The following is a 21,067-nucleotide window of genomic DNA, read 5'->3' as shown; positions in this document are numbered from 1 at the left end:
ATTTAAAATATGGATGTTAAATAATTTCCTTTAGTAAAAAGTGTTGATCTAATGAGCCACACATTTTCTAAAACATCATCAGTCAGTGAACAAAACAAATCAGTTTTCCTAGTTTTTTCAGTATTTCCTAAGAGAGACCCCAAATAAATACTTTATCTTTAAATTTAATTTACCCTAAAAATTAAAATTGACACATTATTAGGCATTTCAAAGATATTTTTAAGTAACAAATAACAATCCAAGCTCAATATACCTGAAAAGGAAAAATATTCTACTTTTTTTAATTTAAAAAAGTCTGAGGGAATGGTTTGATGGATTTTCAAATATGATTTCAAAAATGAAGAAGAGATCACTATTTCTTTGCATCTATTGCATACGTATATGAATACAAACACCAATTTTACACCAATTTTATATTTCCTGGGCTGTAAAGAGACTTAAAAACTGAAGCTCAGAAAGCCTAGAGTATGAGACTGTGACTAATGGCACCCAGTCTGTCAGCAGGGATGGAACCAAGCTCTGAGGCAGAGAATAACCCAGCTGTACTGACTATAAAATAACTGCCTCAGAATAACAGTTATATTCCTTACATTTCACATATGGCTGCTGCATGGAATTCATAGTTAAAATACAAAAGACATTTTTCAGCCATTCCACAGTGTCAAAGTGAAAACTGTGTGTGACTCAGCCTCACAGCTTCACACACTTCTTGGGCTGTCAAGAGGCAACTAATACCAAGCCCGGTGGAGAGGGACAGCCCTGTGGCTCTGAGACTTTCCATAACGATCCTTGAGTTGACTAAAAGTGATGTTGACAGGCTTCAATCCTTCTTGGTTTTATGGATTATGGCTGGTAAGTGGAGCCTCCAGGACTAGAACCCTATGAGAATAGCACTGAGATTTTTACTGCACCGTAAAATGCTTTAGAAAACAACACAGAATAATAGGTATAAAATGTAAACTATTGGGACTTCCCTGGTGGCTCAGTGGTTAAGAATCTGCCTACCAACGCAGGGGACATGGGTTTGATCACTGGTCCGGGAAGATCCCACATGCCGCGGAGCAACTAAGCCCGTGCGCCACAACTACTGAGCCTGCGCTCTAGAGCCCGCGAGTCACAACTACTGAGCCCACGCACCACAAGTACTGAAGCCCACGTGCCTAGAGCCTGTGCTCCGTAACAAGAGAAGCCACCACAATGAGAAGCCCTCGCACCGCAATGAAGAGTTGCCCTCGCTTGCCACAACTAGAGAAAGCCTGTGCACAGCAACAAAGACCCAATGCAGCCAAAAATAAATAAATAAATAAATAAAATGTAAACTATTATTTAAACTTGACCATGTCTACAAAAATAAACTATGAACAATAGAATTATATACGCACTGAATTAAGATAAAGGTATCATGCAAAGATACCTCCACCCCAAAAAGCTTCTGACAACTTGAAAGCATACAAATAAGAATTAAAGTAAAATTTTACTTTTTTCAAAACTTCCCTTTTGAATTTCAAAGACTACATATAAAGATATAATGAAACATATCTCTTACTTAAGGAAACCCTAAGTCACACACAGCCCAGTACATCTAGAAACTTATCTTAATCTCAATAAAGTTGAAAGAAGTTAGTCTTGGATGAGGGTGAAATCTACTTCATTTACAGCACTAAACAATAGCTGTGGATATGTGAGGCAATTCTTTTCTTACTCTGTATTACAACTCATTATAAAATGATCAGTGTTTTGTTTAGTTTATCATATTTTAGTTTAAAATAAGAGAATAATCATGCATGTTTAAAATCAAGTTCTTCAGATGACAAATTTCCCATGAAAACTTATTCTGATGACTTTCAGAAGATGTTAAGAGATATGAAAGGTAAAGTTGGAATAACTTCCTCTAAAAATAATGAAACCTGAAACTAGCATGAAGATGTACTGGTCTAAGACTGTAATGAAGTCCCATGTTTGTACACACTGGTATCTTTACCTATGGCTTGGACAGAAAACTAAAACTAAAAGATGGGTAATAATGGGAGAGGGAGGGAGGGAGAGACAGAGAGAGAGAGAAAGAGTGGTTGTAACAATTCATGTTATATGCTAATAGTACATACATCTATTGTCATGCTATAGCAAATTTTCTGAACTCATTTAACACTAGCCCAAATATCCACCATCCTTTTTGTGTTTTCCTTTTTCTCTTTCTGATCTTTATAAATTGGAGCTCCTTTTTAGAAATACAAATGTAAAATGCCACTTTAACAAATGTAGCCTCTAACATCAAGCCACTCACACTTAGTCCTATGATGTTAATAAATGAGAATTCCTTTTCCTAAATATTCAAATGAAAAATTTTCTATCTTGATTTATAAAAAAAAAAATTCAACCAATACTCTCTTAAGAAAGCAAAACAGTTTCCATTTATTAAAGGTTATATCTGATATCTATGCCACACAGTACAGCATCATTACATTTAGTTTAACAGCAAACAAATACTGGTATTTCATGTCCAGAAGAAGTCAGATGCAAGGCAAGGGGCAGGGAATGAACCTTAAATTTCTACCCTAATCTCAAGCATTTAAACTATGATTTTTTAAAATTGTTTTCCAATTAACTTACAAGCATTCTAATCAGGTAGGGATCTATACAGCATTTTCATAAGAACCACAGGAATTATAAAAGAACTTCAACAATTAATGAGGATAAGAAATCCTTTCACAGTACATGAGAGAAACCTTTCCCATAGCAACATCAAAGGAAAAAGATGCCCTAAAATAATGGACTTTTTTCTATTGAGTTGATTATCCAGGCATAAAGGGTTGACAAAGGATTGACCTTTGTCACTGGGCTTGTTAGAAAGGGCTTGGATAAAGAAAATGATATGTTAATGAATCAGGTGAGTGATGGAGGAATCACCCTCATACATACATACATTTATGTTTTTGAGACAACATGTAACACACACACACGCGCACAAATTCTACCCTTCCTTAAGTATATCAGATAAGCCTCTCACTTTTTCATTATTTCAGTTCTAATACAGAGAAACAGGATTTTCCAAACCAATGGACAGAAAAAAAATTGGGCTTTTAGAAATGTTTCTGCTGAAACTTAGTAGAATTCCTGCCTCTACTGGAGAATTTGGTGAACAGGATAGTGAGGGAGGTTTATGAAGAGACTCTTGCCAACTCCACTTGTGTTCCAGGGATGTTAAAAATAGAATTAAAAAAAATGTACCTGAATGCTTGTCATTACTTAGGGAATCAGAAACGTTCAAGAGGGTCCACAACTTAAGACCCTAATGTGGACTTCTGAGAGTGTCTTAAGTTAAATTAAGGAAGGTATTTAAAGAAGTGCTGATGCTATGGTAGCTAAAGAAGGTTTTTCATTTTAAAATGTCAATAATGTGACTAAACCGCCTCAGTATTAAATATCTTATATGTCCTATTCAGGCTCAGTCTATTCTGAAAAATCTTTGTTTTTCAAAGCATAAAAATATGTCATATATGTAGGGGGAAAGGAATTCAAAATCACATCTGACAAATAAACGTGAGAAAAATAATTAACTCATGGAGCCAAGAAACAAATGTGAGGAAAAATCCAATACTAAACCAAAAAACAAATCAAATTTTACAGGTCTGTCAGAGAACATTAATAAAGTTAAAATAACAAAGGAAAAGGATGACTGCAAACCTTTCTTTTTATTTACTGCCTTGAACGTTCATAATATTATTCCACTTTTTACAAGAAAGCCTAGTTGGAATGTGTGCTTCAACCCTCAACTAATATTGCTATAAAAACAATTTTTGACAAAAAATGGAATGCTTTCCCTCTAAGATCAGGAACAAGGCAAGGATGTCTGTTCTCACCATTTCTAATCAACTTTGTACTGTAGGTTTTAGCCAGTGCACTAAAGCAAGAAAAAGCAATAAAAGGTATCAATATCAAGATCAGAAAGGAAAAAGAAAAGTACCTATTAGTAGATGACATAATCATTTATGTAGAAAATCCTATGAAAGCTACAAAAAAGCTACTAGAATTACTAATTGAGCATAGTAAAGTTGTAGGATTTAAAGTAAACACAAAATTTAATCATCTTTTTATTTACTAGCAATGAACAATCGTAAATTGAAATAAAAAATACTTTTAAAATAGCATCACAAATACAAAATATTTACACATAAATGTACTTTTAAATGTGCAAGACTAACACACTGAAACAATGAAATACTGCTGAGAGACATTAAAGATCTAAATAAATGGAGAAATATGTGGCTTTGATGAACTGTAAGAGTCAATACTGTTATGATGTCATTTCTCTTCAAATTGATTTCCAGATTCAACGTGATCCAGACCAAAATTCCAGCAGGTATTTTTACAGAAATTGACAAGATGATTCTAACATTCACATGGAAATTAAAGGAACCCAGAGTAGTCTAAAACAACTTTGAAAAAGAACAAAGTTTCAGGATTTACACTACCTGACTTACGACTTATTCTAAAGCTACAAAAATCAAGACAGTGCGATATTGGTAGAGGGATAGATACATAGGTCAATGGAACAGAATAAAGAGCTCAGAAATAGACTCACACACATATGGTGAACTGATTTTCAACTAAGATGCAAAGGCACTTCAATGGTGGAAAGAATACCCTTTTTAACAAATGGTTTCGGAACAACTGGATATCCACGGGCCAAAACAAGGTTGAGGTGTAGGGGGACAACATCCCTCTATGCCTTGAACCTTGCATCATATACAAAAATTAACTCCACTGGATAATAAACTTAAATGTAAAACCTAGAACTATAAAGATTCTAGAAGAATACATAGGAGAATAATCTTTTGGCCTTTGGACTAGGCAAATATTTCTTAGATCAACACTAAAAGCAAGAACCGTGAAAAAAAACTAATAAACTGAACTTCACCAACATTAAGAATTTTTGCTCTTTGAGGATCCTGTTAAAAGAAATCCCATATCTGATAAAGGGCTTACATCCAGAAGATATATAAAGAATGCTCAAAACTCAACGGTAAGAAAACAAAAAACCCAGTTAAAAAACGGCAAGTTTTGAACACACACTTCACTAGAGATGTACAGATGGCAAATAAGTACATGAGAAGATGCTCAACATTATTAGTCATTACAGAAATGCAAATTAAAACTCCAATGAAATACTATATACCTATAAGAATGACTAAACTTAAAAAGACTGACCATACCAAATGTTCATGATGATATGGAGGAACTGGCACTCACACTGCTGGTGGGGAAATAGTTTGGTAGTTTCTTAAAAAGTTAAAACATACAACTGCCATTTAACTCAGCCATTTTGGTCTTAGGTATTTACCCAAGAGAAATGAAAATATATGTCCATACAGAGACTTGTACACAAATGTTCACAGCAGCTTTATTTGTAATAGTCAAAAAGTAGAAACAACCCAAGTGCCTCTCAACGTGTGAAAGGATAAAGAAACTGTGCTAAAACCATATAATGAAATACTACTCAGCAATAAAAAAGAATGAACTACTGAAGTGTAACAACATGGGTGAATCTCAAAATAATAACACTGAATGAAAGAAGCTAAAAGAGAGAGAGAAAGAAATACAGTATGATCCATTTATATAAAATTCTGGAAAGTGCAAATTAATCTATAATGATTAGAACAGTGGTCACCTGGGGACTGTAAAAGAAAAAGGAAGGGCAGGACAGGGGAGTTCAAAGGGGCACAAGGAAACTTTTAGGGGTGATGGATGTGTTCATTATCTTGATTGTGGTGATAGTTTCACAAGGGTATGTCAAATTGTACAGTTTAAATATGTATATTTTACTGTATGCCTATTATACCTCAATAAAGCTGTCAAAAAATTCTATTGGTAAAAAGGGTAATGTGGCTCTAAACTGTACTCTTAACTAATCACTTCAGTGCAATGGTCAAAATTAACACTACTAAGGGCAAGATTATTAAACTAATCGATTCACTGAAAAACTGAATTACTTTTTCATCAGAGATAAGCAAAAACAAATGAAATTAATAATTCACATCCCCAAATTTTTGTGATAGTTATTTGCAGGGTTTTGGTGGGTTCTCGACGAGTGAACTGTATCTAGGAAAAATATACTAGAAAATGAACAACCATACCTTGATTTGTGCAAAGGGTCTTTCATAACCTCCAACATAGAGAAGGCCAACATTCTGAGGAAGTAACCTACAAAGGAAAAAAAAAGCATTACTTATAAAATACTCTTCCTTAAATATGAGGTTGTATAATTACCAAAATTTGTATAATAGATACCGACTACGAAAAAATTAATATCTATGCAATTATTCTTGTCTTTTTGCACGATGGAATAGTAACCAGCAAAGGAATAATTCTTATACTTCAGAAAATGATGGGTAAATATTGAGAATGGCAACTTAAATGTAAAACAGTCTAACACACTAGTAATTCTAGCAAAATTACTACATAGGGGAGAATTAAAAGAAGCAATGCATATATTTAAAAATCTATAAAAGTTCAATTCAAGAAACACTCAGTGTGTGTCTATACTATGCACTATGGAGATAATACAAACCTAAACAGTTCAGTCCCAAAATTTAACAGGAAAACCAGATACACAATTAACCCTAACAAAAGGTGGCCTCTGATAAATGCTATTCTAGAGGTATTTGCCATTGCAAAGTAGTGGAGTGAGAAATACCTTCTATGGAGGGAGCTGGAGAAGCCTGAAGAGGAATTTAGGCTTAACTTTTAAAGGGTTGGTAAGGCAAAGGGAGAAATTTTAAACTATATCCTGAGAATGCAGAAGGTTTGAAACCAAAAGCAAACAAGTCTGGCTGAAGTAAGGGATAAGTTAGTCAGACATGAAAACCCAAAGAAGGTTTGGAATGGGCCATGAAGAACGTCAAATGTCTTATCTTTATTTCATAAGTAATATTTATTTTTTTGTACAGACAATAAATGCACATGAAAATAAAAATCAAACCATCTAGAGGGTGGGGGTAAAATGGTTACCTTCCCTGCATCATTCCTTCCTTCCTATTTAAAGAGGGCTATCATTCTTGACTACATTGAAACACTGTGAATAAGGAAATACCATCATTAGAACTATGCTTGTGGAGCATGTAGTCGTGCTGGGTACGAGAAGGTCATAATTAAATTAATTACTCTACGGTATCTTGTAATCACTGTCACCAGGTGACAGTGTGAGATGGTTGTATGATTAGTGAAGGGGAGAATACACCAACCCAAAATACACCACCTTGACGTGTGGATTATTTTGGCCTGAAGGCAATCAAGACCTAGGAGACTCAGGAAAAACTTTTACCTCTCTCGTAACTGCCTAAAAGAACTTAGATAGGGGGCCTGGCCCAGAAAGAGAGCTATTACCATAGATAACGTTTTTATCTGAAAGACCTATCTGCATGGCAGGGCAAACTTCTAAATACAAAACATCTGTTCTTCTCATCATCCTGTGAGCTACCCTCCTCCCCTTTGAAGACCCAGGCCCTTATCCCATCCCTTAGCACAGGATGGCACATAAGCCTCAACTGCTCGACCTACCCTTGAGTCTCTTATCTTTGGGGATCCCGTACATACTAACTTAAATATGTTTTTCTCCTGTTAATCTGTCCTATGTCAATTTAATTATTACACCAAAGAACCTAGAAGAAAAGAAGGGGAAATTTTTCTACCCCTACTTAACCTTCCACTGACTTGATCTAGTAAGACTAATAAAGTTCACTCTTAAAGCACCTTAGATTTTATGAAATAGGTAGATAGATATTCTATCTCCTAGCAACATCCTCTGTTCCCTACATTCTTTAAAGGCCTATAAAGTACTGAAGGCCACTAAAGGAAAGCTAATAGCTGGCAAACACAATAATAAATTAAACCAATTTAGCAAAAAGCTACAGTACTTAAGTTCGGCATGTGAGTGATACTTACAGTTATGCCTTTTAGCATGTTGTTGAAGGTTACAAACATGACTAAAGGGATATTTGTTCACTGGATGCAAGTAGAAAGCATAAGAAATGTCCCCAAATCTCAACTAGGAAATGGAGAATTTCTTCACCATCATTTGACAAATAAGAAATTAATCAAAGCAGCAAAACTTTAAATCTCTCACAAACTGCTAGTATCACAAATTTAATGTTAGTTTTATATAGCAGTGGTAATTTATTTCCTATATAACAAATGATCACTAAAAGCTTCATAAGCCTCTTTTAGAAGTAAGAATAGTCACTGTTCATACAAATACATGATAGAAAAGGAAGAGAATAAAAGCTGCCTGACATTTAAAAATCAATATGCCTCTAATTACTATGTATATGCATTTTAGGAAGCTTGCCAATATACTATTCAGTGTGTCCTCCCCTTCCTCCAACTTGCCTATCTAATAACTACCTTCTAAACAAGAAATATCTTAAATATGTTAGTTACACAGCATATATATATTTTGCTTTTTAAATACTGTTCTTTCTCATTCATGTACGTATTATTCCTTACATAAATTACATTACCACCTTCGTTTGAGTGGGTTTTAATATGTATCATAATTTAAACGTTTGCTATGTGTAAAATAATTAATACTTTGAGAACATAAATTCCAACTTCTAAGATGGAACATTTCTTAAAATGCTTTTACCTTTCAAAAAATTATTATGCCAAATTGTATACATAATTATTGTCAAATAATAGGCACCATTTTATTATGACAGGGTATTTGTATATAATATAGCATTCACACATTTTAAATGCCAAGAGTAAAGGCATTAATTCAGCATTTACAGATGCATTATACACATATGTTAAAATAAAAACCATGACTCATTTAGTACCAGATAATTGTTTTGTCCTTCTATTAGGTGAACATTAATATAACCTTTATACAAATGCTAATAACTTCCAAAAAATTTGCTTGTAATTAAATGTTTCTATAGTGTGGCTACCAAAGAAATTTTTAGAGTAAGAAGGCATTGCTGAGCAAAAGCTAAGAGGATTCAGCACCACTAAACCAGCTTTACAACAAATGCTAAAGGAACTTCTCTAGGCAGGAAACACAAGAGAAGGAAAAGACCTACAAAAACAAACCCAAAACAATTAAGAAAATGGTAATAGGAACATACATATCGATAACTACCTTAAATGTAAATGAATTAAATACTCCAACCAAAAGACACAGACTGGCTGAATGGATACAAAAACAAGACCCGTATATATGCTGTCTACAAGAGACCCACTTCAGACCTAGGGACACATACAGACTGAAGGTGAGGGGATGGAAAAAGATATTCCATGCAAATGGAAATCAAAAGAAAGCTGGAGTAGCGATTCTCATATCAGACAAAATAGACTTTAAAACAAAGACTTTAAAAGAGACAAAGAAGGATACTACATAATGATCAAAGGATCAATCCAAGAAGAAGATATAAGAATTGTAAATATTTATGCACCCAACATAGGAGCACCTTAATACATAAGGCAAATTCTAACAGCCATAAAAGGGGAAATCCACAGTAACACAATCATAGTAGGGGACTTTAACACCCCACTTTCACCAATGGACAGATCATCCAAAATGAAAACAAATAAGGAAACACAAGCTTTAAATGATACATTAAACAAGATGGACTTAATTGATATTTATAGGACATTCCATCCAAAAACAACGGAATACACTTTCTTCTCAAGTGCTCATGGAACATTCTCCAGGATAGATTATATCTTGGGTCACAAATCAAGCCTCGGTAAATTTAAGAAAATTGAAATCATATCAAGCATCTTTCCAACCACAACGCTATGAGGCTAGATATCAATTACAGGAAAAAACCTGTAAAAAATACAAACACATGGAGGTTAAACAATACACTACTAAATAACCAAGAGATCACTGAAGAAATCAAAGAGGAAATCAAAAAATACCAGAAACAAATGACAATGAAAACACAATGACCCAAAAACCTATGGGATGCAGCAAAAGCAGTTCTAAGAGGGAAGTTTATAGCAATACAATCCTACCTCAAGAAACAAGAAACATCTCAAATAAACAACCTAACATTACACCTAAAGGTATTGGAGAAAGAAGAACAAAAAACCCCAAAAGTTAGCAGAAGGAAAGAAATCATAAAGATCAGATCAGAAATAAATGAATAAAACAATAGCAAGGATCAATAAAACTAAAAGCTGGTTCTTTGAGAAGATAAACAAAATTGATAAACCATCAGTCAGACTCATCAAGAAAAAAAGGGAGAAGACTCAAATCAATAGAATTAGAAAAGAAAAAGGAGAAGAAACAACTGACACTGCAGAAATACAAAGCATAATGAGAGACTACTACAACAACCATATGCCAATACAATGGACAACCTGGAAGAAAATGGACAATTTCTTAGGAAAGCACAACCTTCCAAGACTGAACCAGGAAGAGACAGAAAATATAAACAGACCAGTCACAAGCCCTGAAATTGAGACTGTGATAAAAAACCTTCCAACAAACAAAAGCCCAGGACCAGATGGATTCACAGGTGAATTCTATCAAACATTTAGAGAAGAGCTAACACCCATCCTTCTCAAACTCTTCCAAAAAACTGCAGAGGAAGGAACACACCCAAACTCGTCCTACGAGGCCACCATCACCCTGATACCAAAACCAGACAAAGATGTCACAAAGAAAGAAAACTACAGGCCAATATCACTCATGAACATATATGCAAAAATCCTCAACAAAATACTAGCAAACAGAATCCAACAACACATTAAAGGGATTGTACACCATGATCAAGTGGGATTTAGTCCAGGGATGCAAGGATTCTTCAATATATGCCAATCAATCAACGTGATAAACCATATTAACAAATTGAAGGAGAAAAACCATAAGATCATCTCAGTAGATACAGAAAAAGCTTTTGACAAAATTCAACACCATTCATGACAAAAACCCTCCAGAAAGTGGGCATAGAGGGAACTTACCTTAACATAATAAAGGCCATATATGACAAACCCACAGCCAACATCATTCTCAATGGTGAAAAACTGAAACCATTTCCTCTAAGATCAGGAACAAGAGAAGGTTGTCCTCTCTCACCACCATTATTCAACATAGTTTTGGAAGTCCTAGCCACAGCAATCAGAGAAGAAAAAGAAATAAAAGGAATCCAAATTGGAAAAGAAGAAGTAAAGCTGTCACTGTTTGCAGATGACATGATACTATACATAGAGAATCCTAAAGATGCTACCAGAAAACTACTAGAGTTAATCAATGAATTTGGTAAAAAAGTAGCAGGATACAAAATTAATGCACAGAAATCTCTTGCATTCCTATACACTAATGATGAAAAATCTGAAAGGGAAATTAAGAAAACACTCCCATTTACCACTACAACAAAAAGAATAAAACACCTAGGAATAAACCTACCTAAGGAGACAAAAGACCTATATGCAGAAAACTGTAAGACACTGATGAAAGAAATTAAAGAGGATACAAACAGATGGAGAGATATACCATGTTCTTGGATTGGAAGAATCAACATTGTGAAAATGACTATACTACCCAAAGCAATCTACAGATTCAATGTAATCCCTATCAAACTACCAATGGCATTTTTCACAGAACTAGGACAAAAAATTTCACAATTTGTATGGAAACACAAAAGACCCCGAATAGCCAAAGCAATCTTGAGAAAGAAAAACAGAGCTGGAGGAATCAGGCTCCCAGACTTCAGACTATACTACAAAGCTGCAGTAATCAAGACAGTATGGTACTGGCACAAAAACAGAAATAGAGATCAATGGAACAGGATAGGAAGCCCAGAGATAAACTCACGCACATATGGTCACCTAATTTTTGATAAAGGAGGCAAGAATATACAATGGAGAAAAGACAGCCTCTTCAATAAGTGGTGCTGGGAAAACTGGACAGCTACATGTAAAAGAATGAAATTAGAAAACTCCCTAACGCCATACACAAAAATAAACTCAAAATGGATTAAAGACCTAAATGTAAGGCCAGACACTATAAAACTCTTAGAGGAAAACACAGGCAGAACACTCTATGACATAAATCACAGCAAGATCCTTTTTGACCCACCTACTAGAGAAATGGAAATAAAAACAAAAATAAACAAATGGAACCTAATGAAACTTAAAAGCTTTTGCAAAGCAAAGGAAACCATAAACAAGACGAAAAGACAACCCTCAGAATGGGAGAAAACATTTGCAAATGAAGCAACTGACAAAGGATTAATCTCCAAAATTTACAAGCAGCCCATGCAGCTCAATATCAAAAAAACAAACAACCCAATCCAAAAATGGGCAGAAGACCTAAACAGACATTTCTCCAAAGAAGATATACAGATTGCCAACAAACACATGAAAGGATGCTCAACATCACTAGTCATTAGAGAAACGCAAATCAAAACTAAACTACAATGAGGTATCACCTCACACCAGTCAGAATGGCCATCATCAAAAAATCTACAAACAATAAATGTTGGAGAGGGTGTGGAGAAAAGGGAACCCTCTTGCACTGTTAGTGGGAATGTACATTGATACAGCCACTATGGAGAACAGTATGGAGGTTCCTTAAAAATCTAAAAATAGAACTACCATTCGACCCAGCAATCCCACTACTGGGCATATACCCTGAGAAAACCATAATTCAAAAAGACACATGCACCCCAATGTTCACTGCAGCACTATTTACAAGAGCCTGGACATGGAAGCAACCTAAGTATCCACCAACAGATGAATGGATAAAGAAGATGTGGCACATATATACAATGGAATATTACTCAGCCATAAAAAGAAATGAAATTGAGTTATTTGTAGTGAGGTGGACGGACCTAGAGTCTGTCATACAGAGTGACGTCAGAAAGAGAAAAACAAATACCGTATGCTAATACATATATACGGAATCTAAAAAAAAAAAAAGGTTGTAAAGAACCTAGGGGCAGGACAGGAATAAAGACGCAGACGTAGAGAATGGACCTGAGGACACGGGGAAGGGGAAGGGTAAGCTGGGACGAAGTGAGAGAGTGGCATGGACTTATATACACTACCAAATGTAAAACAGATAGCTAGTGGGAAGCAGCCGTATAGCACAGGGAGATCAGCTCGGTGTTTTTTGACCACCTAGAGGGGTGGGATAGGGAGGGTGGGAGGGAGACGCAAGAGGGAGGAGATATGGGGATATATGTATACGTATAGTTGATTCACTTTGTTATACAGCAGAAGCTAACACAACATTGTAAAGCAATTATACTCCAATAAAGACATTAGAAAAAAAAAAAAAGGCGGCATTGCTGGAAAAAAAAAAAGAAAGAAAGGAAATCTATTAGAGCTTTCAAAAAAAGTAAAGATAGGCAAGTCTAATGTTCATTTTGCTTCAATTTCCCAAATACAAATATTAACAAATATCTATTCTGGAAAGAAAGCTGCAAAATTATTTCCAGAAAATTTTCTCACATAAAGGAAAAATAAAACTTGGCAGGTAATAGAAAGAACATTATTTAAAAGAACCTCATTCACCATCATTCACTGACAATATATCAGGCTTACAAAAAATTGCTTTAAAAGGAAATCGAGTCTATAATTATTTCAAATTAAAAGTTAAAAAAAGGCAAAGGGGATCTTTCTAAAAATAAGCTACATAACTCAAAATTAACTGTTCTATCTACAAGCCCTAATTACATTATCCACTAACTGATAAACTTTTCAACTGCAACAAAATACTTTGAAAAAACTTTCAGTATCATGAATACTGACTGACTTAAATAAAATCCCACTTCGAAGCCAATGAGCAAGTTCTCCAAAGAGCAGACTACATCCAATATATTTCATACTAGAAAAAAAGAGAAAGTAAATGCACTTAATATGGGATCAGTAGGGCCCTTCTGAATTTGAGAAAATGCACATTATTGAGAAGGCCTACATCATCCTTTGAGACTTCTAGTAGAATGTAGGTAAAAGCAGCATATGCCATTAGCCCCAGATGAAACTTGAATTAGCAAATGAGTGAGTTTATTATTATCCTTACAGACTTTTCATAGCCTACACTTTTCTCTTCTGGTTTGCTTTCTAAACCCTGGTATAGGAGTAACAAAATGCTCTAGACTTTCATGAAAAAAATGAAAAACCACCACCACCAACAACAACAATTACATGGTTAAATAAAGAATCTGTGTGCCGGTAGAAATAAATACATTCCTAGCCCTGACAACTGAGAGGGTCTGTAACGACACCCAGCAGCAACAACCGTGCGGAGGACCTAGATCCGCGTTTCCAACCATCAATCTTCACCAATTAAAAAACAAAAACAAAAACAAAAACACCTGGGCTCTTTGGAGAAAGGGCTGATTTCTGGACTGAGGGTGGAAAAGTATAAGCAGAGCCTGGAACATCTTGTGGTACTGGGAAGTAAGGAGATATGGAAAAGTGATGAGAGCACGTCAAAAAGACACAGATGCTGAACTGAAGGCATTCCCAAGGACCGAAGCCAAAACAGCAAAATAAAATCATAGTGCTGGATTATAACCCATGGAGTAAAATATTCCTAAATCCTTAATAATATAAATAAGTATATGAGGAAGAGGGGACAGTGGTTCTTTCCATTTCAATCCTTATTAATGCACTGAAAAAGAATGAAGGAAATTGAAATTCACCATATTTGAAATATCTGCCGAATTGAAATTGAAAAACACCACAGTAATGATTGTTGCAGGCAAAAACCATTGAAAAATACTAAAACTACAAGAGGAAGGTAGGATGAGAAACTTGACATCTGCCTAGTCTCAAAATTTCTACCCAGAAAACACTTACTAATCATAAACATAGCAACTTTAAAATCCATCAGACTCACTTAAGCAAATAATCAAAATTACCAACATGAGCTCCCACGCCCCACATAACGCACCTAGAACAGCACATTGTTGCTTTCGTGGTGTGCCTTCCTAAAAATACACCCCCCCAAAAGATCACACTAAGGGGCGTTCTATATAATAACTAACTAGTAGTCTTCAAAAAGTGTCAAGATCGTGAAAAGTGAAAGTGAGGTACTGTCCCAGATTATACTAAGATTGTGTAAAGGAGACATGAAGCCAAATATAAAAGAACATAGGGTTGCATTTATGTAAGGTTCAAAACCAGGCAAAACCAAACCCTAGTGTTTAGAGTTGCATACCTAAGTAATAAAAGTATAAAAAAGAGCAAGGAAGTAAAAATCACAAGCTTACACATAATGGCTATCTTTGGTGGGAGACAGAAATTTGTGAATGAGAAGAATATGATTCAGACCACCACAGACACATATAGTGTATGTTTCCATTTACATAAGATTCTAGAAAATGAATATCCCAAAGCAGTGGTTGCCAGAAAAGGGAGTGAAGGGTGTGGGAGGAGAGAGGGAGGGAGGGATTAACAAGGGGCAGGAGGAAATTTGGGGGGGGGTGCGGGGGGTTGGCGTGTGATGGACATGTTCATCATCTTATTCCGGGAGTGGTGAAATCACACTTAAAAATCAAATTGCACACTTTAACTAAGTGCAGGTTATCACATATCAATTACTCCTCAATAAAGCTGTAAAAAATAATGTACAAACTTCATCTTCAAAGTTTTGCTAAATATATTAAAAAAGGAAAAGTACAAATGTTCACAGGCCATATCACAAACTGGGCCTACAAATAATTCTAAATCAACCCACCCTGATCATTCTAAATGGAGAGTTGATTTATTATTTTAAGAACTGCCTGTGTAAACATGAAGCAAAAAGTCTGAAAAGTGGTTTTTAACAGGGAAATCATCAAACACATATAGCTCCCCACCTGGTTTATTATCTACTGGTCATAAGAATTATTCTACAGCTTACTTTTACCTACAAAAGAAGAGAGGGGAGAATGATTTATGTAGGGATTAGCCTCAAATCTAAACATCTGAAATTACGTGAATCATCATCATATCCATAAATTTTCACCTCCTTGACTCCAAGATGTATATGTAAAGCACATTTGTTAAAAGAGTAATAAATAGGGCTTCCCTGGTGGCGCAGTGGTTGAGAGTCTGCCTGCCAATGCAGGGGACACGGGTTCGAGCCCTGGTCTGGGAAGATCCCACGTGCCGCGGAGCAACCGGCCCGTGAGCCACAACTACTGAGCCTGCGCGTCTGGAGCCTGTGCTCCGCAACAAGAGAGGCCGCGATAGCGAGAGGCCCGCGCACCGCGATGAAGAGTGGCCCCCACTTGCCGCAACTGGAGAAAGCCCTCGCACGGAAACGAAGACCCAACACAGCCAGAAATAAATAAATAAATAAATAAATAAATAAATGGATCATCACATTAAAAAAAAGAAAAAGATTAATAAATAAAATAAATGAATGAAACTTTCATTTCCTGTATTGGGAAATTCTGAATCTTATTTTATTTTTTCCTTATAGTTTTGTTGTACAAGTTCCCCTTGTATACTTCGGACAAGACTCTGTGACATCCTCCTTTTCCCCTGGGAAAATGTAGGAACATTATGCTAAGGGGCCATTTCTGCAGAAAAAGTACAAAAGATGCTGTGGAGACAAGAAACAGAGAAATTTAAGCTGAGTGGATACAATTCACAATTCCATTTTCTTCTGTCTAAATTATAGCACCAAGTCACATGTTACCAGCTATTTCAATAATAGCTATGATCAATCAAAGAGAGAAATGTTTTTTTAAATCACAGACCCCAGAATGACTGAGACTGTTATATTCCACACTGAAAAGAATTACTGCAAATCTGAATTTCAGCTTCATAGAACTCTCCACAAACTGCTGACACATGAACTGCCAAAACTACAGAGAACTGCCTAAGTGTTTCACTGATAGAATTACATTATATTGGTCTTCTCTTCACTATTAGTTTTAATTTGAATACTCCTCTAGTAAATATTATATATCCATCCCTTTTCTTAAAATATAGATTTTGGTAGGTATTGAATTAGTATTTTTTCATTGCTAGGTACATATTAGCTATCTTTATTTTTTAAAGTACAGTTAAGTCCCCTACATAGGAACCTTCAAGTTGCAAACTTTCAAAGATGTGAATGTGCGTTCCATCAAGTCAGGTGTGAGTGAAACTGCAGCTTGCCCTCCATCTCCTATTGCTGACGATCCTTCAGCTCTACCATCTCCCACCTCCTCCCCCTCCTCCAGTCAGTAACTCTTCTGGCCTCTTCACTGGATGCCAGCCCCTGTATGCCAGCTGTTGTACTGTACTACTGTACTTTTCAAGGTGCTGTACTGTAAGATTTTAAATGTTTTCTTTATTTTTTTGTGTTTGGTCGTTTTCTATGTATTATTTGGGTGAAAAGTATTATAAACCTATTACAGTACAGTACTATATAGCCGACTGTGTTAGTTGGGTACCTAGGCTAACTTTGTTGGGCTTACGAACAAATTGGACTTAAAATGCGCTCTCGGAACGGAACTCGTCCGTATGTAGGGGACTTACTGTAGTTAATTCTTTATCATTTTCATGACTCTACTTATAAACATGAATGAGCCTACTTTGAGTTAACAGACAATTCCTGCCTTAATTCAATCAGTATATTCTCTTGTTCAAACAGAGTAACTTACTGACTGGTTTAGTTTGCAAAGCCCTTGAAGGAACTTTTTACCTAGCTGAGTAGCTCATGTAAAAGAATTTGAACTATAACAATTCATTTTATTCTTTATTTTGATATCTGTTCAAAACATACTGATAACTAATGATATGGTAGCAGAATTGTTTTTAATTACTTCAAATTTAAAAATGACCAGAATACCATATTACACATTATTTTGCTTATAAATCATATCTACCCTTGACGTATGCCTTGATCAATTAACAAAAGTTAACATAATGCATGAGACAGCTGAACCTCAGTAATGTGACAACTATAATCTAGTTTAAGTATATTCAAGACGAAGTTCCAGAATCTCATATGCTGGGCTGACAATAGGAAATCATGAGATATCCATAAGAAAGACATCACTGGATAGTGCTGGCAATGCTATAAAGCATGATAATTTTAACATTTCTTAAAGCCATGAATATAAACTAAATGTTACCAAGCTGTCTAGGACCACATTTTATAAATGACTGAAAGATCCTCATGTCCTTACGGTGAAACTAATTCAATTATTTCCAAAACGCGAGATGGAGGTTATCTAATAATCACAATACTTTTCCATTCATTTTTTCCACTCTATTAAGTGACTGATGTGAATTCTTGAAGTGGGTTATGGTCATTACAACCTTAGAATGTGCTCAGCAAATCCATGAGGGGTAGTCAAACAATGTTTTCTTTTCCTCAAATAAATTAACCAGGCTTTCAGAAAGAATTAAGCAGTGTGGAAGTATAAGCAGATAATCATTTCATACGATTTTTTTAAGATGTAGTTTTAAAACCCATTCCTTGTCACCAATGTCATAGCAGCATTATTCACAATAGCCAAAAGGTAGAAACAATCCATATGCCCATCAACAATTGAAAAACATAATGTGGTATGTATCTTGTTTATGGAATATTATTCAGTCTTAAAAAGGAATGGAATGCTGACACGCTACAACATGGATGAACTCTGAAAACATTACGTTAAGTGAAATAAGCCAGTCACAAAAGGACAGTTATTATATATTCCACTTATATGTGGTATGTAGCAAAGTCAAATTCATAAAGACAGAAAGTATAATAGTGGTTACCAGAGACCAAAGTGAGACAGGAACAGGGAGTTATTGTTTAATGGGTACGAAGTTTCTGTTTGAAATGATGAAAAAATTCTGGAAATTGACAGTGGTGATGGTTGCACAACACTGGGAACGTACTTAAGGTCACGGATTTGTACACTTTAAAATGGTTCAGGGCTTCCCTGGTGGCGCAGTGGATAAGAATCTGCCTGCCAGTGCAGGGGACACGGGTTTGATCCCTGGTCCGGGAAGATCCCACATGCTACGAAGCAACTAAGCCCGTGCGCCACAACTACTGAGCCTGTGCTCTAGAGACCGTGAGCCACAACTACTGAGCCTGCATGTCGCAACTACTGAAGTCTGCGCACCTAAAGCCCATGTTCTGCAACAAGAGAAGCCACCACAATGAGAAGCCCGCGCACCACAACGAAGAGTGGCCCCCGCTCGCCGCAACTAGAGAGGGCCCACGTGCAGCGACGATAGACCCAACACAGCCAAAAATAAATAAATAAAATAAAATTAGAAAAAAAAAAAGGTTTAAAAGGTACGTTCTATGTTTTAGAAAGCCCCAAAAATATCCATTCCTAAGATACAAGTCTCTCAACAACTTCAAACATTTTTCTCTTCTTGAATCCCACAGAGACTGTTCCAGACCTCCTCCTTTCTCTAAATCTCCCCAGACCATCCCTCTCTCTTCTCACTCCAAAAACCACTTTCATTTCTCATTGAGTGGAGAAGATACAGTCTTGAGGTACAAGTTTCTCCATCTTTCAATTCATCTGTGTTTCTATACATACATCCTTAGCTTTCCTTCTCATTCCCTTGCTAGAACTATCCAGCCCTCATTTACTTGATACCTTCCCAACTTCAACACTTATTCTTTCTCTTCTCAAAGACCTGTAATCTTTTACTTTCTCCCACTCTGCCAGTTAACAAGGAGGGTTACAAGGGCAGGAATGGTCATTCTGAAGTCGAGTCAACTAAAAATCACTACAGAATGGATAATATTTGTGGAAGTAATCTACCCTGAGACAGTTGACTCATAGATGAAGATTTCTAGGTCCTTTCTGTTCAGGCTGTTATGATGCCGTGGAAAGGGTGGCTGGAAACCACACTGTATGTCTGATTCCCAACTGTGGTGCTTATTTCCTGTGTAACTTCAGGCAACTCATTTAACTCCTCTGTAGCCTCAGTATTTTGTTGGGCAAACGGTTATGACTTAAGTCCACAGAAATGTTTTGAGGATTAAATGAAATAATGTATGTACTTAACTAACATTTGTTCAGTCTAAATCAGTTGAATACACTGAATGACCAAAGCATATTTCCAAAATACAGGATGTTTTAAAAAGAAGAAAAAATGAATTGCCTTGTATGAAATATTGAAATTTGTAGTTAATGACAGATAAGAGAGTTAAAATATATAAATCTGTCAGAATGTATATAGTCAATGCATGTCTACATGTAAGAAAAGAGGGAGAAAAAGAGGCAGATAGTCAGAGGAGAGGATAGAGACTGACTGACACAATTAGCAGAGAGGAGTTATCTGGATGCTAGAAAAGCATGTACTATTGTGGAAGACCTAATTTTCCAAGCTCCGGATGAAATATCCCTCAAGATAACCTAACCCTTTTCCTCCGATCACACAGTCACAAAACAATCTTCTGAGGGCTAAATAACTTTCTGAGTAGTTAGAAATGAGTTGCTGTAAATAGAGACCTGAGTATGTACGTATATGTGTATATTTAATGCATGTGTGTGTACACACACATCTATATGTAATGATATACAGTTGACCCTTGAACAATACAGAGATTAGGGGCACTGACCCTCAGCGAAGTCAAAAAGCCACATATAAGTGGATCTGAGCAGTTCAAACCTGTGCTATTCAAGGGTCAACTGTATTACTATAAATTAGTGCTGATGGTTACAAAGCCACGAAAACCATAATAATTATAGTTGTTACTTACTGAGACCTTCAGTGTGCAAGGCCCTGTGCTAAGCTTAATTCTACATTATATCGGCCTTCCCTCTGGTATTAATTTTAATTTGAATACTCCTTTAGTGTTAGGAGTTTAGGACTGTCATTTAATCTTGTCAAAGAATCCCATGAGTTAGGTACCATTATTATTCCCATTTAATAGATTTAGAGGCTAATAGAAATTACTAATTTGCCTGAGGGCACACAGCTTGTAAGACGTCAAACTGGGAATCAAACTTCTCTTCCTCTGGCTCTTTGTTCTTAAATCTCACTTCTTAATAATTAAGACGTTTTGTTAAGGATAATTAATTCCCCACAACATGATCAATGCTGAGTGATAAAATCAGTGTGGCGCTTGCAAAGCTCTGGCCGACCTCTTCAGGTGTGCAGAGTATTTCTTCAG

At 35.8% G+C, this 21,067-nt stretch overlaps 1 protein-coding gene across 4 annotated transcripts in view; it reads right to left on the bottom strand.

The window, feature by feature from the left end:
* The window catches only part of RNGTT (RNA guanylyltransferase and 5'-phosphatase), a 264,091-nt gene that overhangs the window by 72,780 nt on the left and 170,244 nt on the right, over positions 1–21,067 (bottom strand). For 3 of the 4 annotated variants that reach the window (XM_068551481.1, XM_068551478.1, XM_068551479.1), the window contains one exon: positions 6,135–6,201. In XM_068551481.1, coding sequence (XP_068407582.1) covers positions 6,135–6,201 — 67 coding nt within the window. Of the gene's footprint in view, positions 1–4,407; positions 4,437–6,134; positions 6,202–21,067 lie in introns of those variants that run through there. The other variant, XM_068551480.1, reaches the window with a different exon arrangement.

This window comes from Eschrichtius robustus, chromosome 9 (assembly GCF_028021215.1).
Source record: "Eschrichtius robustus isolate mEscRob2 chromosome 9, mEscRob2.pri, whole genome shotgun sequence".
Classification (NCBI taxonomy): Eukaryota; Metazoa; Chordata; class Mammalia; order Artiodactyla; family Eschrichtiidae; genus Eschrichtius; species Eschrichtius robustus.
Note: the sequence above shows the minus strand (reverse complement) of the source record. Positions and strands in the feature narration are given on the sequence as shown.